This window comes from Hypomesus nipponensis, chromosome 5 (genome assembly GCF_054491055.1).
Source record: "Hypomesus nipponensis isolate SF chromosome 5, ASM5449105v1, whole genome shotgun sequence".
Lineage (NCBI taxonomy): Eukaryota > Metazoa > Chordata > Actinopteri > Osmeriformes > Osmeridae > Hypomesus > Hypomesus nipponensis.
The window spans coordinates 11,973,628-11,999,656 of NC_140365.1; the positions used below are offsets into that span (position 1 = coordinate 11,973,628).

General features: G+C 42.5%; 2 protein-coding genes and 1 long non-coding RNA gene across 8 annotated transcripts in view; 1 reads left to right on the plus strand and 2 right to left on the minus strand.

Annotated features, from left to right (window-relative positions):
- Window positions 1–1,787: 1,787 nt before the first annotated feature.
- Window positions 1,788–12,710, minus strand: LOC146288723 (uncharacterized). Of its 2 annotated transcripts, XR_014755153.1 has the most exons (4): window positions 12,254–12,710; window positions 10,110–10,279; window positions 2,923–3,130; window positions 1,788–2,615 (listed from the first exon to the last, which is right to left on the minus strand). It is a non-coding gene; the product is annotated as an uncharacterized LOC146288723 (long non-coding RNA). The 2 variants fall into 2 exon arrangements; XR_014755152.1 differs by lacking the exon at window positions 10,110–10,279 and having other exon boundaries at window positions 1,791–2,615; window positions 12,254–12,702.
- LOC146288724 (uncharacterized) lies at window positions 3,887–6,035 on the minus strand. The gene is made up of 2 exons (XM_084698675.1): window positions 5,977–6,035; window positions 3,887–5,905 (listed from the first exon to the last, which is right to left on the minus strand). The coding sequence occupies exons 1-2, from the start codon at window positions 6,033–6,035 to the stop codon at window positions 4,345–4,347; spliced, it is 1,620 nt and encodes a 539-aa protein (XP_084554801.1). The 3' UTR covers window positions 3,887–4,344.
- A 3,769-nt stretch (window positions 12,711–16,479) lies between the features above and the next one.
- Window positions 16,480–26,029, plus strand: part of cblb (Cbl proto-oncogene B, E3 ubiquitin protein ligase) — a 111,814-nt gene continuing 102,264 nt past the window's right edge. The window contains exons 1-5 of one of the 5 annotated variants that reach the window (XM_084698108.1): window positions 16,480–17,016; window positions 17,211–17,254; window positions 17,349–17,456; window positions 17,650–17,826; window positions 17,979–18,229. In XM_084698108.1, coding sequence (XP_084554234.1) covers window positions 17,659–17,826; window positions 17,979–18,229 — 419 coding nt within the window. In that variant the 5' untranslated portion in view covers window positions 16,480–17,016; window positions 17,211–17,254; window positions 17,349–17,456; window positions 17,650–17,658. Of the gene's footprint in view, window positions 17,255–17,348; window positions 17,457–17,649; window positions 17,827–17,978; window positions 18,230–26,029 lie in introns of all 5 variants that reach the window. The other 4 variants (XM_084698106.1, XM_084698107.1, XM_084698105.1 and 1 more) reach the window with 4 other exon arrangements.

The window sequence follows — 26,029 nt, forward strand, 5'->3', positions numbered from 1 at the left end:
TAGCTTAATATGAACATACAATGACATGCGCAGCATGTAGCCTAAATAAAGTTCACCAAAGTAAAATACAGACACAAAACAACATACCTCAGGGCTCAATGTCAAAAATTTTAGCCACTGGCCCCACCGGGTCAGTGGGTTTGAAACTTACTGGCCCCAAGAACATTTTTACTGGCCCCCCCCCCAAAAGTTGGAATTTATCTGTTACAACAAAACCAAAGATTTATAAGTTGTTATTCTGTAAACATGCTTAACCATTTATGAATATATCCTGGATATATAAAAAAAAATACGAAATCACATTTATAGTAATGAAAAATAAAAAGGTATATTCAGCAGAACTATTTATTTTTTAACCTCAAACATGACGTGCTCTCTCCCCTGCTGACAGCCATCTCTGCACAACTCTTGTCTGGCTGAAACTGTGAAACCTCTGGTCCCTCAATGCTAATATATAAAAGCTTCCATAGCATTTCATCAGAACGATACTGAGTACCCAAGTCTACACCATTCTTCTGCTGCAGTTCAATAGCCTGGAGGAACGAGGCGAACGGCTGGTCCGTCTTCATTACGTGATATGCCGTTGTTATAAGTTGTGCAATAACACGATAGGTATCTGCATTTAAATTCCTGACCAGCATTGTCAACGACACGGAAGATGGATTGTCAACCACTCGCTGTCACGCAAACCAGGTGCTGTCTGCTATTAGCATGGCTGCATGGCGAAAATTGTCGGTGCCTGTGTAAAAAGATCCACTTTTGTCTGCTTTAGACGGGAACATACGACAGACGACACGGCATCTTAATTCCGTAGAAAAAGTTGCTTGTGTTTGAGCTTGTAGCTCTCCTTTGCAGCCATCTTCACTTTATTAGGTGCATTCTAAATGGACTGACTTCCTGCAGCTAGTGATGTGTCGTTCGTGAACAATTCCCAGTTAGCACACATACGTTTCCAAGACGTCTGGGAAACATCGTAACATCTTAAACACATCGCGTTCCATTTGAAACATCTTAGTTTGATTTTATGTCGTTAGTCGTTGTTGCGATGTGTTAGGATTCTACGTCGGGAAAACGTCGGCTACGTCGTACATATGTCGCGTTCCATTTCAAACATCTTATTTTGATCTTATAAAGGTCGGTGTTGCGGTGTTTCGATTCTACGTCGGGAAAAAGTCGGCAACGTCTTACATACGTCGTGTTCCATCTGAAACATTTTTTCAATTGTGTTTTGATCGGTTTGAGAGATCCTATCCCCGAGATGGTCGGTGACACCGGTGCTGACGGCTAAACATGTGTATCAAGAGTAGCCTAGACTAGACATAGGCCTACAAGTTAAAATACAGATTAGGAAAAACCGAAGGACTATAGTTCGCTACACGTATAGGCTACTGTTACATATTTTAACAAACAATTATTACTTAACTTGGAATATCCTTTTAGTCTATCATTCTTTATGAGCAACATAGCAAAGTACAAAATCCCACGCACTCTAGTAGTTATTCAACTGGTACTGTGATTAAAATCTGCATGTTTTTGAATAGTTTCATTTTAAGGAACATCACACAACAGACGCCACAGTTCTCCCTTAATGAACGTGATTGTCTTACTTCGATAGTCAATACCATACAAGTATGCACATTAACTAGGGCAATAGCAAGAAAAAATGTTATGAAGGTCAGCTTTCATCAATGAGCCCCCTCTGAAGCAGCACAGCTGGCAGTGGAAGCAGCCCTTCATACAGGCCTCAGTCTCTCCAGCCTCCTGGCTATATGAATGTCCCAAGCCTTCATCTTCAAGCACATCTTCTCCTTTATGCTCAGCGAGAATTCTTCAGTTCTATGAAATGTAAATAACCCTCAGTCAATGGCCTAAAGCAAAACTGATGTAGAGTCTTTGCATTTATTTAGTATGTTAGCCGTGTCAATCACATAGGAGCAACTGTAGGCAGGTTGATTTAAGTAATTGTATACAGATAATGTATCGCTCAAATGAATAGCTGAACTGTGAAATGGTGTACCGGTCCCGTTTTAACGTTAAAAAGAGGGTCTGATTCAGGGGTAACGTTAAACAATGAAGTCATTTTCAGAGTCTTATGGAGCTTAAAAGGAAAACTTGTAAACTTGATTTTATGTAATCTTTCTTTTGAAGCATCTATCTACAACGGTAACAACATCAGCGTCCGACTTGTGTGTGGTGGTTACCATAGCAACAGTGCGTGTTGTTGATGACACGCAGCATGTATGTCCAAACTCTCGAGCGACTCTTGGCTCTTAAAGTATAAAATCACGTTACGGTTTGTGGGAGACCAAGATCCTCGTCCTGCAGTTGGTTTCACGTGTACTTTATTTTGAGTTTATATACCACAATTTAAGCAAAAAAAAACTGAAATAAAAACAAAATACCGAGGACACGACCTCGGTGTCCTCAATGATAGTTACGGCCATGAGTACTCTGGTTGACTGTCAAAAGTAAATCCTTTATTGAGGGTTGTGGAGACAATGGTGATAGCTGATGAAGGAAAGGTGAGGATAGCAGACGTGGAACTGTAGCTGGGCTGAGTCGGAGTTGTGGCGTGGCAGGACAACACAGGAGCGTTAAGGCAGTCTGGTGTCTTCCTGTGGCAGAGAGACAAAACTATTAGACTGGCTTGGGTGAAACATTGACAGTAATTTGACAGACACACCATAAATGGAGTAAAAAATGAATTAAAAAATGAATAATTATAAATTGCAAACCAAAGCTTTCACTGTAGAATCACACACAATGCAAACATCTGCTCCAGTTATGAAAGTGGTAAATGGCATTACAAGGTGATTGTTCAAGAGTTACATTTCAAGAGACGCAGCTCTTCCTTAGTAAACCTATTGCCATATGGGAAATCATATCATACAAATACTAAGTGTAACATTGCCAATGTATCACCTTTCTCACACTCTGTAATCCTCAAGTAAGAATTGTATGTGGTGTCAGTGTAGTTGATGTGTTTTGTTGTTTTAAGTGTGGCAGTGCAGGTTCTACGCTTGAAAGGGGTCCCTGGTGATGTTCAGAGCCTCCGCAGACAGTCCTCAGGAAGATGGTGTTGAGGGACCAGGAAAGCTCCTCAGATATGTGGACACCCAGGACATTGAAACTGGAGACAACAATACTTTCTATTAGTTACCAGTTACATCAACAGTCTGACTGGAAAACAAATACTTGTACACGCGTTTGTAACATGTTTCCAATAGCACACAGTACTGGATTATACAACACATATCCAACACGTATCCAGCCAACCAAGGGACAACGTCACGGCAACGTTGTCCATGGGACCAAAATTAACGTAACCGGCCGACCAAGGTACAACGTCGCGGCAACGTTGTCCATGGGACCAAAAAATAACGTAACCAGCCGACCAAGGCACGACGTCGCGGCAACGTTGCCCACGGACCTAAAAATGACGTTACCAGCCGACCAAGGTACAACGTCGCGGCAACGTTGTCCATGGGACCAAAAAATAACGTAACCAGCCAACCAAGGTACGACGTTGCGGCAACGTTGCCCACGGACCTAAAAATGACGTTACCAGCCGACCAAGGTACGACGTCGCGGCAACGTTGTCCATGGGACCTAAAAATGACGTTACCAGCCGACCAAGGTACGACGTGGCGGCAACTTTGCCCACGGGTCTAAAAAGAATGTAACCAGCCGACCAAGGTACGACGTTGCGGCAACGTTGCCCACGGGTCTAAAAATAACGTAAACAACCGACCAAGGTATGACGTCGCGGCAACGTTGCCCAGAGGTCTAAAAATAACGTAACCAGCCGACCAAGGTACGACGTCGAGGCAATGTTGCCCACAGGTCTAAAAATAACGTAACCAGCCAACCAAGGTACGACGTCGTGGCAACGTTGTCCATGGGACCAAAAAATTACGTAACCAGCCGACCAAGGTACGACGTCGCGGCAACGTTGCCCACGGACCTAAAAATGCCATGGAAACAACAAACAACCACTAGTCAGCTGCAACTGCTGCAAACGACTAACGGAAATACTCCAAACTGGCCACTAGTTGGCGCCAAACTGCCAAGCCTATTCTCCATGCTTGCCAAGGGCAGCACTCCCCGCCTGGCATCTGTAAAAGATGTCACATCAACATTGATTAAAGAAAAGGATACGTTAGTCTTGCTTTCCCAACAACAAGACAATTTCTGTCACAGGTCTGAAGAAATTCTTAACTGTCCCGTCTTTGGTCGCTTTTAACTCCACTGCGTACTTTCCCATCCTGACCAGGAAAGATGGCTGTGATGATTGCCATGGGCCAAGTGTTGCAAGCTGCTTGGGAATCCCGCAACAGGACAAGGTCATTGACTTGAATGTTGCGTTGTTCCTCTTTGCATCTTTTCCTCGTTTGCCATATGTTGCACCTGCATCCATTGTCGCTTGTAGAGGTCTTTTTCTACGAAGTTTACAGGAGGCGCCATTAGGCCCCCCTTTTGAGTGAGTAAAGTAGATGGTGTTAAGAGAAAGGGCGAGTCTGGATCAGTTTGGACAGGGACAAGTGGTCTGGCATTCATAATGGCGGACACTTCAGCCATGAGCGTGCATGGAACTTCATGTGAGAGAGCTGCTTTATTCTGCATCAGCATAGAGTCAAAGATCTTACGCGCCACTCCTATCATGCGCTCCCAAACTCCTCCCATGTGGGAGGCATGGGGAGGGTTGAACTGCCATGTGCAGCTTTCCTGGTTTATGTAGCTTTGGAAGTTAGGCTCTTTCATCACTTTATTGAATCCTAGCTCCTTGCTGGCCCCAACAAAATTCGTGCCACAGTTGGAACGGAGTGTCTTTGCTTGACCCCGGGTAGCGAAAAACCTCCGTATAGCATTGATGCAGCTCGAGCTGTCCATGGACTCAATGATTTCAATATGAACAGCACGGATGCTCATACAGGTGAATAATATGGCCCAGCATTTGCTCTGAGCCTGTCCTCCTCTGGTCTTGCGAGCCGTTATGTTCCATGGCCCAAAGACATCCAATCCGACATGAGTGAATGGAGGTGACACGCAGAGTCGTTCTTTACTCGGCAAATCTGCCATCTTCTGTTCCTCTACACTGCCACGGAGCTTCCTGCAAGTGATGCACTTGTGTATTACCTTACTAATGCACCTTTTCCCTCCTAGTAGCCACAGTCCTGCCGCACGTATGGCTCCTTCAGTAAAGAGATGCCCTTGATGGACACATTTCTCATGATGATGGCGGATCAGAAGCAGGGAGACGTGGTGGACACCGGGTAAGATAAGGGGGTGCTTCTCATTGTTACCCACCTCTGCATTGGGTAGTCTTCCACCAACTCTAATGATACCTCCTTCGTCCATGAAAGGATTCAGTCTTGAAATTGGACTGTCTTTAGACACCACTCTATTGTGGGACAGTGCTTTGATTTCCTCAGGAAAGGTTGTTCTTTGCACTGACTGGATGATGATGTTGTTTGCTTGCAACAGCTCTACGACAGTCGGTTGATCACAGTGATGCCAGCCTTTGCATTTCACATCTTTTCCTGCAGGAGCAGACTTGAATGAGCGGGCCACATGAATGAGAGAAGAGACAGCTTTGAGGAGGGTGGTCCACCTGGAGAATCTCTCAAACCGCTCAGGGCTGAACTGCTTTACACTTGTTTGAGTGGCATATGTTGCTGATTCAGGACGGATTTTAGCGTTGTGATCTGGATCGATCAGATGAAACAGCTCTTCTGTGATTGTGCTTGAGACACGCTGTTTGCACAAGAATGTTGGTCCTCTCAGCCAGAAGGTGCTCGCCAGCTGTGATGCTAGAACTGGTCTTGAAGCGTAATCTGCTGGGTTATGCTCAGTAGGCACATAATGCCACTGCTCTGGACGGGTGAATTGTCTTATCCTTTGAACTCTGTTGTGCACATATACATAGAAGCGCTTGGTTTTGTTTATATAAATACCCTAGAACAACGTCACTATCACAGTAGAAGTCCTATGGCGTCTGGCTCAAAGTCAATTTCATCCACAATCAGTTCTCCCATTTCTACTGCAAGCAACGCAGCACATAGTTCAAGCCGTGGTATAGTGAGGTCTACCCGAGGAGCTAACTTTGCCTTTCCTAGGATAAAACCAAGCTGGCAGGTCCCATCTTCATGCGTTGTTTTGAGGTAGGCCACTGCGCCAATTGCTTTGGTGGGTGCATCTGAAAATATGCAGAGTTCCTTTCTTTTGGCCTTTGACAGAGAGGGCGTTGTATAGGCCCGAGGGATGTGAAGCTGTTCAAGGTCCTTAACCCTTGTGCTGCCTTCGGGTCACATGACCAAAAGGTTCATAACGAACCATCGTTGTGTTTACCCAATTTTACCCAATACAAAAGCAAATAAAAATAATTTTCTTTTAACCTTCGCAATGTGGGGGGTCTGAGACAGCCCAACGGTTAAAAGAAAATGCTTCACTATGTTTTTGTATGCAGTAAAGTTGTCGCAAACGAAGGTGGGTCACAATGACTGATGGGTCAGAATGACCCGAGGAGAACACAAGGGTTAAGTGAGTCACCATGTTTGGGACACCATGTTTCCCACTCCATCCTCTTATTCTCAGGCAGAGGTGAGTCCCACTCAAGGCTGTCCACTGAGAGTTCTCTGAGCAAGAGCCTTCCATGGATTATCACCGGAGCTGTAAATCCAATCGGGTCATACAGGCTGTTTACTGTCGATACTACACCACGTCGTGTGTATGGATTGTCGTTGTCTAACACCTGGATGGTGAACGTGTCTTTTACGATATCCCAGGTAAGTCCGAGGCTGCGTTGTGTGTGTGGTGTTTCTCCATTGAGGTCGAGATCTTTTATTTATTTAGCATGATCCTCTTTGGGGAAGGCTTTCAACACAGCAGAGCTGTTGGAGGCAATTTTGTGAAGCCTCAGATTGGACTCGGATAGCAAGGCCTGTGTACTCCGAAGGAGGTGAATGGCTTCAGCTTCAGTGGGCATTGAGGCGAGCCCATCATCCACATAGAAATTGCGCTCTATGAAATGCCCAGCAGCAGCACCGTATTCCTGTTCACAATCTCTTGCAGCCCGTCTCAACCCATATGTTGCCACGGCAGGAGAGGGGCTGTTACCGAACACATGGACTTTCATGCGGTATTCTATGATGTCCTTTGAGGGGTCATTGTCACGATGCCATAAGAACCGTAGGTAATCTCTGTGGTCCTCCCTTACCACGAAACAGTGGAACATCTGTTGGACGTCTGCTATTATGGCGACAAGCTCCTTCCTGAAGCGGATCATGACGCCTAACAGGCTGTTATTCAAGTCTGGCCCGGTCAGAAGGACGTCGTTCAGAGAAACACTGTAGTGTTGTGCGCTAGAGTCGAACACGATCCTGATCTGATCTGGCTTCTTGGGATGATATACGCCAAAAGTCGGTAGATACCAGCATTCTTGGTCTTGTGGAAGTGTTGGTTCGACCTCTGCGTGATCATTATCAAATATTTTCTGCATGAAGCCTATGAATTGTTCCTTCATTTTTGGTTTCTTTTCCAGGGTGCGGCGCAGAGAGGAGAGACGACTGAGGGCCTGCTCTTTATTATTTGGGAGCTGTGGCCTGGGATGTTTAAAGGGAAGAGGTGCAACCCAGCTGTTGGCTTCATCTTTAGACATGTGTTCATCCATAATTTTCAAGAAATGGTCATCTTCTATGGAAAGAGTAAGTTTTTTGTCATCTTTAGTTTTCTGAAAGACAAGGTTTCCTAATGTTTTTTCCTTTGTTTTGCTTTTCAGTGTGTGTGAGAGTTCTTTGATTTGAATGTGGCTGGAGCATGGGGTGAACAGTGAGGGGCGTCCATTTTCTAGTACATCAGTCTGCAAACGTTTGGCTTGTGGGCATTTCCCAGGCACATCTCACCTACTAACATCCAGCCAAGATCAAGCTTCTGGGTGAAGGGGGCGTCGTTAGGCCCATTGATGTGTTGTCTGACTTTATGTGCTCTAAGCACATCTCTGCCTAGCAGAAGGAGGATGTGTGCATTTGGATCCAGGTGTGGGATTTGTGATGCAATAGACCTTAAGTGTAGATGTTGCATGGCCACTTCAGGCGTGGGTATTTCGGCCCTGTTATCCGGTATTTTGTTGCATTCAATTAGGGTGGGGAGTGCAAAGCTGTTGCCACCACTAATTGGTTCTATCTGAAAACCGTCGGCCCTTCTGCCGCTCGTCTCCACTACACCAGCACAGGCTTTAAAAAATATGGTGCTTCGGTGTTGAAAACTTCAAAAAGATTGAAAAAGTTGGACCTGGCCAATGACTTATTGCTCTGATCATCGAGCATGGCATACATTCTTGTAGCCATCTCAGGCTTACCGTGTGGATAAACTTTTACCAGACAAATCTTTGCACAATATCTTCCTGTGCAGCCTTCTCCACAGACTTCTATGCAGTTTGTGTTGACATTAGTGGATTGTTCCCATTCTGCTCCCTCCCCGCCGTCCTTTACGGCAAGATCAGCGGCCTTTGATGACCAGGGGGGTGGACCAGGATGCAGAGCACTGATGTGATTCCTACTGTCACACTCCACGCACTGAAGTTCAGCCTGGCACTGTTTTGCCAGATGAGTGCTAGATGCACAGCACTTAAAACATATGCCATTATCTTTAAGAAATGTTTTTCTCTCATCCAGGGTCTTTAACCTAAAGCCTCTGCACTTTTTAAGAGGGTGGGCCTTATCGTGGATGGGACAGTGCCTAGCCACATCATCGGATTTGTTTGCATTCTCATGACCAGTAGTGGAGTCTACATCTGTCCTATGCACTGTTATTGAATTTAAGTGTTGAACTGTCATGTGAATTGAAGCTGACACTGGACAGAGTAAAGCTCGGGTCGTTTCTAATTTTTGCTTTGAGACACACAAAATCGGTGAAGAAAGAGAACGGAGGGTAAGTAACATTGTGTTCGCTTTTGAACCTTGACACTTGGAAGATCCACTTTTCTTGTAGCCCAAAAGGCAACTTTTCCACTATGGGGTTAATGCCACGGGCTGTGTCTAACACTATGAGTCCGGGCAGATACCCGTCTTCCTTTGCAAAGAGAAGCTCCATTAGAAGATCTCCTAACTCTCGTAGCCTGTGGTAGTCCCTACTGGAAATCTTGGGAAAGTGGTCTAGCTTGTTAAGAACAGACTGCTCAATGGCTTCTGGGGAGCAGTAGACTTCCTCGAGCCGCGCCCAAACCATCTGCAGCGCCGCATTGGGGTTCCCTATGTGGACTGATCTGAGCCGTTATACGTAATTGGAGGATTCTTTGCCCAGCCATTTTGACAGCAAATCTAATTCTTCGCTTGCGGACAGGTTCAAGTCATTAATGGAATTTAAGAATGATGACTTCCAAGCTCTGTATGACTCTGGGAAATCGTCAAATTGCTTTAGGCCTGTGCTGACAATTTCCCTGCGTGCTAAATATCTAGCCATGTTCATCATGTTGTCAGATAGACATTGCGGTGTGGGCGTGTATGGAGAGTAAGGGAATCCAGGAGTGCCTAGTGGGACGCTGGGTTGCGGTACGTGATGTGGCTTCTCTCTGTTTACAGTTGTAGGCTTCATAGGCAGACTAGGATGTTGTGTCAAGTGTGAGTATGGATTCTGAGATGATCCCTGATGCTGACGTTGCGTGTTAAAGCAAGGGGTATATCCTCCTGCAGTAGAGGGAGGCCTTCTACTTCCTGTCAGTGGCTCATCTTTAACGGTGCTGACTGGCTCTGGGTTAAGTGACGGCGCAGGCAATCCGTTCACATAGTCTCATGTGTGCTCTTCTGAACTATCCATACAGAATGTCTGTCTTGGGCCATTAAAGACAACTTGACGCTGTTCTAAAGTTTCACTATTTATGTGTTCTTCTGCCGCTTCTAGCGCTTCGGCCTCTGCTATAGTGGCGGCAGCCTCTTTTTCAAGAGTAAAGGCTTCTAGACTTGCTTCTAATCTTGCTTTGTCTATTTTCATTGCAGCCTCTCTCTCCGCATAGGCCGCACGAGTCTTCGCTGCCTCTGCTTTGGCGCGGGCTACTGCTGCAGCAGATGGTGCCGTTACAGAGCCGGAGTGTTGTGAATGTTTGTCCAACATACCTTCGTCCTTGTAGTAGCTTGTTAACCCCTTTGAGATACGTCTTTTTACTGTACTGTCCTCCAGGTGTGTTTCTTAACACGTGTTGACAGACAGCCTAACTCTCTTCTTATAGACGTGAAGTCAAGATATAGCTTCCAAGCTCCAAGTTTTTTATTGAAACAGAGTAAAACTGAAATTACACAAAAAATGTGTTTTACAATTATGACATTCAACCACAATCCAATTTGACAAAATTAGGATATAATAGTTTCTTGAGGTCTTCGGTGTCATTTTGTCGAAATACAGTAGCTTAGTATGCTAGCATATTTCATGGCAGCAGGAAAAGTGATACACAGATAATCAAAGAAATAACCAAAAATACCAAGATCTATCATACATTTATAATCAGTGTTGGGGGTAACGAGTTACAAAGTAATGGATTACAGTAACGATATTACTATTATAGGTAACAAAGTAAAGTAACGCATTACACTCAAAATATTGGTAACTACACTACTTTACAAGACCTCAGGAACGCGCTTTCCTGCTTTATCCAAGCCATTTTTGCCAGTCCGAAAAGTTCTCTGAGTGGCGCTTGCATGCTTGCCTGTGTGCTTGCTTGTCTGGGCACTGGGCACCGTTGCCACAGAGACCGATTTGAGTGATTTGAGTGACGTAGCTGCTGGTGTGTAGACATTAGACGCGTTCGACATGGGCTGACTTCATGCAGCGCCGCAGCCGGCTGCAGGTGGCTGCCTTGAATCTGAGAATGCCATTGGCTGCTTCAAGTCAGCCGGGCTGCAGGCGGCTGCAGACGATGCCTGCGCAGCATGAAGTCGAATGCACCCATTGACAAGCCAGTATCACATGATACTAGGTTGGCGCAGAGCCTGGGCTGGCGTAGAAGGAGGGAAGCGGGAAAATGGATGAGACGGAGACAGGAGGGTTCAGCCAGTGGCGATATTCTCATTATTTTAACTTTGCTGCTCGAAAGGACAAAAATATCATAGTAAAATTCACTCTATGTCCAGGCGAGAGGTGTCTTTAAACTGCTGTCAACTCAATGAGATTTTAAAGTGAAGCATATTTCTTTGGTCAGATAGTGTGGACAGGCTCAATATTCGTTCAAGTGAATGGCTGAGTTTTATATGCCATTTTCTTTTACATGTTTACAATACACTATGTGGAAAGGCTAAAAGATGCCCTTTATTGAAAATTTAAAAATAAATCAAGTGATGAAAGGGCCATGATGTTAGTCTATGTATCTTTGCGGTAAATTTGGACATTTGCTTAAAAAAAATTAAAGTGAAGTAACTAGTAGTGAAGTTACTTTTCAAATGCAGTAACTAGTAAAGTAATCTAGTTACAATTTTCAGAAGTAACTAGTAACTTGGAACATTTTCTGAGTAACTACTGCAACACTGTTTATAATTAACCAAAAGTATCTATGATGAGTACAGACAATGTTTTATAAAGAATCAACATAAATACAAGGATCGATACTGTTTGGGATCAAGAGAATAGTTTTGTTGCTTGTACTATCAACGTAAAAACTTAATCGCTTCAGAGCTGGCTTCCGTTACCATGGACACAACAAACAACCACGAGTCAGCTGCAACTGCTGCAAACGACTAACGGAAAAAGACTCCGAACTGGCCACTAGTTGGCGCCAAACTGCCAAGCCTATCCCATGCTTGCCAAGGGCAGAACACAAGGGCAAAACTGATTCAACCATAAAAACCATACTGCCCTACAAAGGCAAAGACCGTAACTCGCATAAGTGTAGAACTGAGAAAAACGACTTCAAAGTTTTTGCACTTTCAAAGTAGTCTAGTTGTCCTGCCAAATGTCTTTTAGGTAGGACACTGAAAATCTAGCAGTTTGATGTTTTAGTGATTACACATTATCTAAATTAGAAATGTTTGATCTTAAACTGCACTTTTGACCCCTATTTTGAAATTTCGGTAGTATACTATAGTCTATAGTAAGTGGTCATGCCAAGGCAAAATACAGTAACTTCCGTTTCTTCGCTCACTTACTGTAGTTGCTTATCACGATATAAACTCTGTATATTATAAGCCAATGTAACATACACGTGGATACCTGTCACAAGACTCTCAAGACAAGAGTGTTTTTGATTTAACTGCCAGGGTAGGATACTTACGACTCATGTTTGTGATGTTTTGTGTTGAATGCCAGCGAGTAGGCTAGGCTAATGCTAGATATGTTTGTTGTTGCTAGGTTACATATTAGTTTAAGTGAAACCGAAACTCCATTTGAGCGTTTTTGAGTGCCGCAAAACAAAGGCAAAGAACCTTAACTGATATTACGGCATTCTGCATTGGCTTTCTAAAGCCAAAGCAGGCTTTTGGAAGTTAAGACAAAAACCTATTTTGTCTGAAAAACAGACGAGTTAATTTACGATAATTGGCCACATGATAAAGCAGACCTTAACTGTTCCGAAAATGAAGAGAAAAAAAAGATTTTGGCAAAATTGAAGTTACGGTCTTCTGCCTTTGCACGGCAGCATATATCCTCTGAAAGCTTATACCCTCAGGATGTTATCTAAGGAGTCAAGAGACACGTCAATCTCTCCGTATGCTGCCCATGCATAATAAATTAGGTATTGGTAAATGCAGTAGGCCTATTATGGCTGATACTTTTTTGGGCTGTGCCATTTAGGGAAACTTAATTTTCTGAAGAGATGCTAATTTATGTAGCCTTCATAATTATTAGGCTTCTAAACCTATACCAATTGTGAATTTGATACGCTGATAACATGATTTAAATCTCAGAAATCTTCATATGAACAATCTACATTAATCTTATGTCAATTATCAATCAGGCATGAAAACGGGTCAGGGGTGAAAAAGGTGAGATGGATATTACCCCTCTAAGGGGGTCCGGGTGCATGCTCCCCCATAAGAAACATTTCCATATTTTAAAGCATCAATCTGATGCATTTTGAGATGCTTTTTTTGACAGCTCTACATTGGTTGAAAATTAATTATACATTATTATAATGTAATTGCGACAGTGACATCTACACTATAGCGAGGTAGCTGACCAAGTTCGCGTGTTACAGATCTGATGCTGCTGGTGAATGCTTTCTGCACAGCTTTCCCTTACGGAAGGAAAATATATTGCAGTATATTGGAAAATATGATGTGATATATTAGGCAATATATGTCCATATATGGGATTTAATATTTATATTGTACGGAAATACATGGGATAATGTATGGATGATAAATATATTACTAATATATTATAAACTTTAATATATTCATGTAATATATTGCAATATATTGCAGAATACAGCAATGATTGCCGTTTTCCATATATTGCAACATATTCAACATGAATATATAATGTGTTTATATATCCCAAAATATATGCAATTTTATATCTATAAATACCACCATAATGTATTCCGATTTATATGGGAAAATGTATTTGTAATATATGTAAATATATAGTGTCACATGTATGTTTAATATATAGTAGAATATATTTGAATTATATGTAAAAAAATATAGCTGCAAGCAGCAATGGCGAATTCCTCCTTCAAAATGGCAAAATATTGTAAAATTGACATAATAGATAATTACACCGGGATTACCCAGAAAACTAGAAACAAACAAAAAAACAAACAAACGCCAAGGCCTAGAATTGAACCTGGAACCCTTAAATTACCAGCACAACCTCTCATCCAATTGAGCCATTCCAAGATCTAGACTTTGCAATGTTCAGTTACTGAATAACAAAATAAGACGTTTCTCTTATGGCAATCATAGTCACATTTGGTCCAAGCTCAAACAGCTCTAATTCAGACATATATAAATAAATGTCAATCTTATGGTATTTACGTTTTTGGGGGCAAATTTTCACTTAGCAGGTGGTACTGTTTGATTCGGGATTCCATTTGAAATACTGCCTGAAAACAACATTGCAATCGCCTGGCTTTGAGGGGGCAGAGAATTCGCATCAGCTGTGTGCTTGGCCATCAAGTGGTATTTCAGACTGGACGTGCTGCGATGATAGCTCAGTTTACAACGACAAAACACACAGATCACTGGTCTTGTCAATAGAACCATTTGGCAACTTTTCCATTCAGAATCTTATTGGCATCAATTTCGGCATCTCGCGCTCGTCATCCACTCAAAACGTAACGTTAGCCTACTACCAGAGAATGTCTAATATCCGTAAACGGGCTCTGCTACTACTCTTTAGCCAGCTCGCAAGCCAAACGAGTGTTTGGCGTGCCTGTTGTTTTGTTTCCGGTCTAGCTAGATCCGGCGTGGTGTTGTAGTTTTTCTAACGTCGGTAGTTGTTGCAACAGCATGTGAAAAAAACTACAAAGTTTGCTAGGCCAAAAAGAGCGTTAATCGCGCGATAAAATAATTGACGCCGTTAATTTGGGTTTGCGTTAACGCCGTTAATAACGCGTTAAACTGACAGCACTAGTAAGAACGTTTCGGCATGCTTCTTTCAGATTTCTACACAATGTAGACACGAGCGGCTGCAATTTTACACTAGGCTTTGTGTTTGACCTCCTTGTCTATTCTTTGTTTGTCTATGCCTGCAGTGCACTGCAGCTACAATTCACTAAATCTCTCATACTAATAAAACGCCTCCCTCGAATAAAAGCCGCACCAAAAACGATCATTGTGTAATAAAACACTGGAGCGTTTAATCGAAGAAATACAGTATTGATAAACGTGTAAAAACAGATTCACTGGAAAGTATACAAATATTAATACTATTTTTGGATTGAGATCCTCTTGAAAAATTGAAAATAAAAGGAAGGCCACTTACACAGTGGGGAGTCTTTTGAATTCAGGGACTGCTTCCTCTGGCTTCTAACGGTTCATGAAGTAGTAGATGAGCATGCCGATGATGAGAGAGAAGAGAAGGATGTCCAGCTTGCTGAAGAGAGGATCTTGTGCCTGGCTTGGGTCCGGGCTGCTACGGCCCTTTGCCATGCCCTCCTCAGTGTCCGCCATGAGGGGCTGTGAAACAACAAATAAGATGGTTTCAAATAAGAAGGCACAGTCACTCCTTATCACTGTGCTCCGTTGTGCAATGTAAGGAATAACTCAGTTAAAAGTAATGGACAAGGCGTAGGCATACAGAGGTAATTTTTCTGTTGTGTTGAGAGTATAAACAACAACCCCCCCCCTTAACTTTCGGTGGTTGCTCCTACATTTTCTCACACAGCGTTGACTCGGGTGATGGGGCTGAGTGGGGCCACAACCATCTGCACCGTCTTAAAAGCATTAAAGAACAACTCCAAGTTGTTCAGGTGACCAGGTTGTCAGTTTCCCATCTGTAGTCAGACTCATCCCCACCAGAGATGAGCACAATGAGGGTGGTGTAATCCGCAAACTTCAGGAGTTGGACGGACTGATGATTGGAGGTACAGCTGTTGGTGTACAGAGATCTTCTGTTTGAAAAACGCTGAAACCATGACCGTGCACGGAATGAGGAAGAATTCCTATTCAGGGATAAAGGCATGCCAGGAAGCCATGTCCACTGGCCTAAACAAATTTAGCCATGCGTTCCATGATATTGTGTTCCCAGCTGATGAGGCCTACTTCAACTTACTCTATGGCTTGTGTAGCAGAGTCACTGCTTAGTTAATAGAATAAAAACGATCGGACGAGTCGGGTAGAAAATCGGAAATGCAATACCACCTACATCCATCGGGGCTGTTGCCTCAAGCCGAGAGGCGGGGGGTGGGGGCTTGAGCCGAGCGCATTTTCTCAAGAGCAACTGCACGGGTTCAAGTGACGACACAGCTATTTAATGATTGGCCAGACTCACGACAACTTTGACGCGTGTTTTGTAATATTCTGACACCTTCAGTTTCGCCAACGCTCAAAAACGTTTAATTGAATTAAAAATGTGTTGAAGAAAGGGTTTTAGTCAGCCTCTTCACTACCGGAAAGACTGTTTAATTATAAATAAAGTAAAGTAAGCAAACAGCGCTTGATCGGCCATGACTGACATCAACGCAGCAAACCACGAGAAGCTGGAATGTCCGACTTCACAGAGCCGTTTTCAACTCCTCCCCGACTCTCGCCGGTCGTTTCATACAGCCGCAGTCCATGTCGAACGCACCTATTGTCCTTTTGTGGTATATTTTAAACAGTTTTGTCCTATTATAGATCGAATTTAGCCATTAACTGACTTCAGCATTAGATGTATACAGTAGATTGGTTATATTTGTATTCGTTTACTGTTTTGGTTAATGGTTAAACGGCAATAATTGTGGATTAAGCCAGTCCTGGCGAGGAAATATTTTCTGGTCAGAATTCTTATTTTCTGGTCAGCTCAATTTGACAGGGGACGTTGTCTGGAAACGTTACCATTTGCTTTGTCCTTTTCTGCCCCCGTGCGTTGTTATTGGTAGTAGGCTACAGTCATTTTAAAGTGCTCGTGTCTTAGGAGCTTCCGTATTTTTTCGAGTTGTATTAATCGACCATACACACTTTGTGGTTAATCAGAAAGCAGATTCTTGAAGTAGTCTAGGCCATTGTTGGCTTCCATTCTATTGCAAATCTCTAGAACATCTTCCACTGATTGTTCACCCTTTTCTGTTGCATTTGGACTACTACTACCAAAAATGCGGTTGTCTAATTATTGCTCTCACCTATGGATTAAAGTGAGGTAGGCCACAAGCATAGGCTAATGGTAGAAATTGAGTTCGACACAATGCATGCGACTCTAGGTTCTCATTGGTTATTGGTGTTGATACGACTCTATCAATATTTTAGACGGGTCTTATTTTCAATAGACTATTTTGATAGGTTCATAGAAATTATTGCCACATTGTAAGCGTTCTGCTCCTCCTACCAGTATCACTGAGTGCTGTTGGGCGCAGAGGGGTGATTAGACTACTGCGTGAGCCAGCGACCACAGCCTGTAAGGTCTCGCTTTAAACCCGTATTGCTAACCAATTCCTGTGGTATGGAGAGTTAACCTTTGTAAAATGACGTTAAGACTATCGAAGAGGAAAGATTGATAATGTTAGACTGCCCACATATTTGTGGATGGTTTTGATCATTCGCTTCGCTTCTATTTTGACGTATTAGGCTGTTTATGTGGAGTGCTTTCAGTTTTACAGAACCCATCGACATTCCCTGTTTTGGTGTGGTGCGCAGTAAGTAACTTTCTAAACAGAAATTGAAATTATATTGTGAACTCTGCTGTTAAACTGATTAACTGATCCAATGGCATAACTGTTCCAATCGCAGTGTAGCCTAATCCTCAAACTGGAATAGCAGTCGTGAATATAGGACTTTATGCCACTGAAGTCTGGAAATTACGTTTGTCTCAAAAAGGGTTTGGGAGGAACCAAATAGGTAGTTGCTCTGTTTATTTATATATATTACGGTTTTTGAGTTATGCCAAATACTTAATTTTTTTGTTTAATATCCTGTTAGGTTAACTTTTTACAGAATTAAGTTCACACCAAAGCCAACCTGTACGACGGTCTCAGCGTTAACAGAAATCATGTGTCCACATTGAGAGCTAATTAGTCTATTTGTATCTCAGTTTTTCGAAATGGCAACGGCTCTCAGTGGCCGAAATCCGGGTGGACGCGGACCAAACCAGCGAAAGGGTCGAATTTTAGGTATTATTGATGCCATTCAGGATGCTGTGGGACCACCCAAACAAGCAGCTGCCGACCGCCGAACAGTTGAAAAAACGTGGAAACTTATGGACAAAGTTGTAAGTTTGTCTATTTTTACCAACATTTAACTGCTATTGATTTGTGGAGACTGGCAACCATTTTTCCTAGTTGTGAACGTATAGGCTAGCCATACTGGTGAAAGTTGGAGAACTGGACATGAAGCGTCTATAAACTGTCTTCCCCTCCATAGGTTCGTCTGTGTCAGAACCCAAGACTTCTGCTAAAGAACAGCCCACCATACATTTTGGATATTTTACCAGACACTTACCAGCACCTGCGACTAATATTGTGCAAATATGAGGAGAACCAGAAGCTGACTCAGCTCAGCGAAAACGAATACTTTAAGATCTACATTGACAGCCTTATGAAGAAGTCAAAACGAGCCATCCGCCTCTTTAAGGAAGGCAAGGAGAGGATGTATGAAGAGCAGTCACAAGACAGGTACAAAACAAAAGCGGCCCCATACTTTGAAGGTGATACTACTTTAGGGCAGGAGGATAACTCATCATAGCAATCAATGTTGTTTTTAATAAATCTTAACATGAGAGAAACAGGAAACATTACAATAAAAAATGTTAAGACACAATTCAATTGCTTTTAAAATGCAGAGGGCACATATTCTTTTGAAACAAGAAGAGGTCTAATCTATCTACTCGTTAAAGTGCTTGTCCAGTTTATTTTTTGATACATTCAAGTCATTGTGGTAGCCCAGAGCCCTTCATAGATGCTCATGTCCTAACACTATGCAAAAAAACAGTGGGTGATACAGTCGTGATGAACATGAGAGGTGAAGTTAGCGAGGGGCTTAGCCCACTGGGGAGGGGTTATTGGGAGGACACGGTGCTCGTTTAGTCTCAGGCCACTCAGCGACAGACAGTCCGACCACCACAGTTGCATTCTGACAGAGGCTGATGGCCTGTTACTGTCAGGCTCTTGTCAGCCTCACTTAAAGCACTGCCCTGTGATTGGTTTTGATGTGCAGCAGGACCAGCTTGACAGATGAGGTGAAGACAGAAAGAGAGAAAAATAGAAACAGAAGGAATGAAGAATGCCATCCACTGAGGGGGAGTTTGTTGTCCTGTCCTCTTAGGTCTGTAGGCTTGACAGTGGTTACAGAATTTTTAAGGATGTTACAGTAAAGCTGCAACACATGAACTGTGATCCTTCTCTCCCTTTCCCGATCAGTTTAGCTCATTTTCTGTCCTTCACACACACCTACGCTACACACAGTGTTTGGGAGGATACTTTCAAAACTTATTTTGTTAGAGAACACAGAATACACGCCCAAAAATGTTACATTACTAAATCTGAGTAACGTATTGTGATTACTTCCACATTGAAGTGCATTTTATAAGTGTAGGAATGCGGCCTTCAAATCCTGCTTACTAAACTGTTTCCCAATAACAATGGATCTTAGTTACGAGGGTTCTCTACGAGCAAAATAACGAACCATCGTTATTTCTTATGTGCGTTTCCCGAACATGCTCGTGAGAAGAAACCTTGTACGTGTCTATTAAGAACTACTTGAGAGTGGATGAGAGGCATGCTTAGGCCAACCATGGTACGTGAGTTTGCATCCCCCATGCACGTGATGGCCATGCATTGGCTTAGCCAATAGCATGGCAGAAGGAAAGAACGAGAGGCAATGACATGGGAGCAATAGATGTAGTTGTGTTCGTACAGTGTAGAAACAACCAGATAGAAGTTCTGGTAAATGCATGGAGTTGCCTTAATTTGAGAGTGAATAAACTTGTGAAATAGATAAGTAACGTAATGTAATCCATTGATTTCAACCATGTAACTGTATTCTAAATACCAACTATTTAAATGTTAACTGTAATGGAATACAGTTACTATAAATTGTATTCTAAATACGTAACGCCGGTACATGTATTCCGTTACTCCTTATTAAGTAGGACCACGGCACATCTGTGACATTTGTTTATAGTTGCAGTGCAAAAGCAACAGAAAGGGTGAAACGGCCAGATGTCAAGTTGGAAAGTTTTCAGTATCAGATAATACCTTAAAGGGGTGATTGACTGGGTTTTTTGGGTATTTCACACTGTTCCTTAATGTCTCCAAATAGGTTATGTAATATTGTTTGGGCTGAAAATGGCCCGGGTGCTGTTCTATGCCCCCTGATGCTTCCTGTGGATTTGTCCCGGGAAAAAACACAAGGTTTTCTCCATTTATGGTATGCTCATGAATATATAGATGAGCTGTGCGCTGATTGGTTGGTTTACAACGAGTGCAGCTGCGGCACAAAGACCCTACAAGGCCAACAGCACTTACTGAAACAAGAAGGTGGAGAATTGAAATAAAAATGTACAAATAAATCAATTGTGTCTACACAACACTGTTTAACATATTGACTAGATATCATTTGAAATTATTACGTTATTTGTTTCCACTTCTGTTGTTGAAGCAAACAGGATCGACTTAGGTGGGTAACTTTAGCACTACAGCTTAGCAAACAAACTATCTAAACTATCGTGATTCAACTCAGCTTCAGTTAGCTCTAGCTATCTTGCTGAAAAATAGATCTGGACAAACATGCATCTTGAATTGCAGATTTACATGACAACGGGGTTATTTATTTGAATGAAACACAGTCAGGAACATGAAATAACGTTAGCCCCATTGCCAATACACTAAATCATCAATCATACACTACCAATGCTAGATACAGGCAGGATACGTTAGCATTGCAAATAACTGTTAGCGACAACATCATACTACAGCTTGCGGTTGTGATGAACATAAGGTCGGAACCGCACCTCTTTTCAGCAACAACTTCATAGCAAATCCCGCTTTACATTGTCCCAGGTTTTCAAAACTGTCCTTGGGGAAATGGTTCTAGCAAATGTGTAATTGAGGGTCAAACTGCACAGGGATCTTCTCATAGACAAACATCACAGCCCATCGAGTGTTTGGTTCCTGAGGAAGACTGAAGTGTCAGCATTCCCTGTACAGCCTGGAACACTGCATTTACCACCATGGTCCATTTTCAATATGCTAGAAAAATGTTGTTCTTGGTAAGTCTGTGGACTTACCAAGTCATCTGTTTTTTTGGTAAGTCTGTGGACACTTACGACTTGGAAAAGGTGGAGCCACTTACCACTTGGAAAAGGTGGAGCCACCGAACTGATGTCAGTTCAGTGGCTTTTTCAAAACCTACCGTTTTACAGCTACATTTGTGATTTGCATAGGAAAGAGGTGTCAATGGACTTTGGGGTTCACTGTATGTCCATTTTACCCACTGAACTGTCGTTATTCAACTGTGATAAGGTAAATTCGGTTCTGCAATCAATTACCCCTTTAAACATTCAGGTTTTTTGTTTTGGTTGTTCACCCAATTCCTTAGACAGCATGTGAAAGTTTTTTGGGGACACTCAAGTTCCAAAAAAAAGAACATAATGAATCATCATTAATGAGTATTGACATGGATAGAGAACAAGAGAAAGACTTCCAAACAATAGTGAACAGTTAGGGAAAGAGAAGCACTTAAAGCCGCAGTGCAAATCTCACCATAAAGGTCTTTGTAGTGGTCAGATTCTTCTCATTCCAACTTGAACAGTAAGTGCAATACTGGTTAGATTTCAGTTTCACTACCAGTTTATCAAAAACTCAGCATTATATTATTTATAAAAAATGTCCTTGCGTAGTGAGTTGTTATAATTGTGTATTTACTTTACTCCCTGGCTCCTGGTTTTAATTCAGAAGAAGTGATGGGAATAATCCAATTGAATAGGAACCAAGTCTACATGCAGTTGCAAGTTTTAGCCCTTTGCACTTGTGCCAGCCTGTCTCATCCAACGAAAGATGGTTAGTTTGCCTGTAGATCAGAGAGGCTTTTGGGTAACTGTTGTCTCTCCTACCATGTGTGTTGTATTGCCTTTCTCAGTTTCCTGCCTGAAGGGGTAAGGGGGGGTAAAGTGAGGTAGTTGATAAGGGAGGCAAGGAAGGAGGGCAAAAACCCAAAGCTACATCCTGTTCATATGTTGCCTTTCTGTATTCACTCTTTAATTATCACCTCACAAAGACTGGGCTTCACCATGTCTCTGATTCGCTGATTTCACAGTACCTGGGGACAGGGTGACACACACAGGGTTCCCTGGCCACATTTTCTGAAAAGCTGTAACAATAATGATCTTTGTTCAGAGGTTTGTTTGAGCTTTGTGTAGTCTTGTTCTTCTTGAGATTCTCTCTTTTCGCTGCATCTGTTTTTCCACACCACCTCTTCTCACTCGCCTCAGTTTCAGGTGTGTTGGTTGCTTCTTGTTTTTATGCCTGGTGTGGGCGGATGTCATGATTTCCGCAGCACTCCAAATGTTCCTTTAGATAACCAGAGAATACTCTCTTTGTCTCTTGGGCCTACACTTCTACTGGAAGCGTTATATCCCCCGAAGTGTGTTTTTTTGGGGGGAGGGGTGGCGCTCTTCAAGAAGCAGGAACGCAGAAGGACAAAAGCGTCCCTTTCTCTATTTATTTGTGCAAGCCTCTTTTTCGGGGCGCTTTTTTCTACTGAGTCATGGTATTTTAAACACCTTTTCCCCCTCAAAAGTTAAATAATGTGGCATGTGTTTTTTCCTTTAGGTCTTTAAAGACCCAGGCTGAGTAAGACCATACTTTTGACATGCTGGTTATCTTTGTGGTCGCTGGTCTCCTCAGACGTGTGACTGCTGTCTTTCCACCTCCTTGTAATCCATATTAGACCATCTGCCTCCCTCTTCCCTCCCCTCTCAAACACCACACCAGGCCACCTGATCCCCATCTCTTTTCTCTGTCTCAAGCTGGGACCAAAACATTTATTCATTTGGCAGACGCTTTTATCCAAAGCGATTTCCAAGAGAGAACTTTACAAAAAGTGCATAGGTCAATGATCATAAACAACGAGATAGTCACCAAAAACATTTCAGGAAGCCAAAACATGAGCATACACTATGATAAGCAACCAAGTACCAATGGGAAGAAACATAAGAGCAAGTAGTCAAACAAGTTACAAACTAGAGAGGGTACAATTCTGGGGAAATTGTAGGGGGAAATTGTAGGGTGTGCTTGCTTGCGTCGAATGCAAAGGGGATGTACTCCCTTTGAAACAAGCTATTTTAACAACGTTGTCACCGTCAGTATTTTGCACCGAGTTCCCTGTGTGCACACAAGGCACTTTTGCCACAGAAATTTTGAAAGCTCCTAAACCGTGTAACGGAACGTAAATGAAAATACAAGAAATGCAATCGCTAACAAGGCGAATCTTTTGACACTAGCGTTGTCTATGTAGTCCAAATATTGAGGGATCCTTAGGGGTGGGAAAATAAATAATAATAAATATATATGAGAGAACAATGGTTGTGCTCGCCGAAGGCTTGAGCACACCCAATTAAACAACATGAACCTCAAAAGTGCAGTGTGTGCAGAGTGTACCTGTACCAATAATTGACCAGAAAACATTCCTACTTGCCCAAGTACGTGCCATCCTCAATTCAATAACTACTGTATTTTCCCCATGGGCTTGCATTGAGATTATTTTGATACTAAGCAGCCACAGCCAAGGGTGGAGTTGGGGCTAAGGTTTGGGTTATCATGAGCTCAAGCCCACTGTATTTAGCCAAACAAACATCCTAAGTAGGCCTATCAGGTGTCATAAGTTGATACCGGATAATACTTCAAGGAAAGCCTTCTTATGTCTGATGCTATCGCAGGATGTAAGTGACACGCTTGCCCTGGGGCTAACTTTGCTTTGCCTATTCCATATTGTCTGAGTGGTGCTTTCTCCACTGTCTGCTTGATGGCAATGGAGGTTCTTTGATTGGCAAAGAGATTGGCACATGGAAAAGCTTTGTTTGTGCTCCTGTACACTACGTTAATTGTGTATGACCCAGAGGTCACTGTTTTGAAGGCACACAAAATTTTGGCTGCTGTGTGTTTAATCCATGCCTTTTCCCCATCGAAAGGTCTGGAAGCTATCCTACTGAACTCCTCCTTGATAACTTTGTTCTTAATTAGCCAAATTAATCTCCTTGACTTTGCTGCAAAGAGTGTTTAATTAAAAAGCCTCTTGTAAAGGAAGCTCTTGTCAGCTAAGTGTCCTAGTTATGACTCGACTCAAATCGGTGTACTCAAGGAGAACGGCAGCAAACGACGGACGTTCCTTCTTGAAGGAAGTTCTGAACGTTCTCCCCTGTAAGGATACTCACTCTACCCTTATTATACGTATACTACTAGTAGATTTCCATTACTATTACTGCCATGCTCCTATGAGATCAAGCAACCTCATCATCAAGTGACAAGAAGAAAGTCTAGAGCCACTTTGAAAAAGTTTCTTCATGAGCCCTATACCCGTCCACAGTTGCAAAGGATCGATGAAGCACGACCACCACTACACATCGACAGATAATCAAGCCCTTTACAGAAACACTCTTCCACTCCCAGCTGCTAGATTGACAAAAGTTTTGGCCTGTTTAATGTGGATTCATGTTACAAGGGCCACTGTGGGCTTCAAGTTTGTGTCGTATCTACATGTTTTTGACTGTTGGTGAATGTCTGTCATGAAATCTGACCTGTTAAGTCAAGTGTTAAAGGAAAGATCTGTCAAATACATCACAAATGTCCAGACTCAGACTACAGCTAGAGTTTATCTGTTCTGTCTCATGCCTGTCCAGAATGATGTGGTGGAGAAGCCAGGGATTGGAAAGATGATGTTAGTAAAGCATAACTAAGCATCTTTTTTTTGTTCTCTTAAGAGTAGAATTGAGCACATGTCAAATGATTTGTACAGCAAGCTACAGTAAGTTAGTCCGTTTTATTGCTGGCTTGACAACTGTGCCTTTAGCCGCTACCTAAAGTAATTGCCTTGAATGAGACAGTTATAAAGTGCAGGGCTTTTGCCGCCCGAAAGCAATGTGCTGGAAAAAATACACAGGGCCCTGATTGTGTTTTCTTAAGCCATTGGCCAGCCATGAAATGGCTCTGTTCAATAGTAACAGTTCATGACCAGTCAGACTGACTAAAACTATAGCCTAGGTATTGCTAGTTGCATGGCAGTTAATGTAATCTAAGTACAAGTGTTCTGAAGTAAATCTGAAAAGGGTATTGTAGGGTAAGTTCCTCTCCAAGCATGTCTGTTTTTTTCCTTCAATACAGTTTTGTTTTTTGACATGGCGCTCACATCCTTTAATTTTTTAGACTGTTTTCCCTACTAAATTGGACAATTCTGCTGATTGTCAGGGTAACGTCAGAAGTGGGTCAGGAGTGGTCGGAACTGTTGATCTTCTGACTGTTTGTTTGGGGATGTGGCCGGAGATGAGGAAATAACCTCTGACCCCATCAAAGGTTATCCAAAACATCTGCAGTGGAACTTTGATAACTCAAGTGCATATTACAACCTGATTAAGGCACTGGAGTTGTCATGTCCTCATTTTGTGTCAATTTTACGTGGATATTCAGGTGTGAGGGATGTGAGTGCTCAGCTCATTGGCAAAGCAGGCCTACTTTTTCCCCACAGTGAGATCATAATGGAAGTAACTTGTGCAGGGTCCAGACTAACTTTTAACCTTGGTTGCACTGGTGCGCCAAACCTTTTTATTTAGGTGCACCAGCACAAAATTTAGGTGCATCCAAATTTTTCCTTGTGTCGCCGCAATTTCAAGGTCACCTTTTTATCACTAAGGTGTCAAGGTGTAGGTTAACATTATATTTTTTTGAAGCACATTTATACTGTATATAAAATATTAATATTTAAAGTGCTTCACTGAGCTGCCAAACTAAAACATTTTAAGCAAAATAAAACATTTCAAAATACAAAGTGCTAGTGTCTCCCCTTGCTGTCGCATGCCCGTCAGATGGCCAACACCTGCAATTTGGCCTTTTTGGCCTTGGCTAAACCAGCTTGCCACACTCCCTAGCATCAAAATCCCATCTCCATGAGTTAGCTCCATGACCCAGCTCCGTAACTCAGGGGTGGGCAATACATTTTTACAAGGGGCCACATAAGAAACCTGAAATGTGTTGGAGGGCCGCATCAATGATAACTTGAACTTAATTCTGCTCACTATTCATTTTCTCCCATTTAAAAAAGCTGCAAAGTATATGTTATGATTAGCTGCTACTGGTTATCAGAAGAATAAGGATATTCTGTAAATATGTATTTAATTTTTTTAAATTTTGGTGTAGGTCAAATAGGAAAAGACAATAGAAGTAACAGTAAAAACAAAAACAATCATTACATCAGTGTTTCATTTT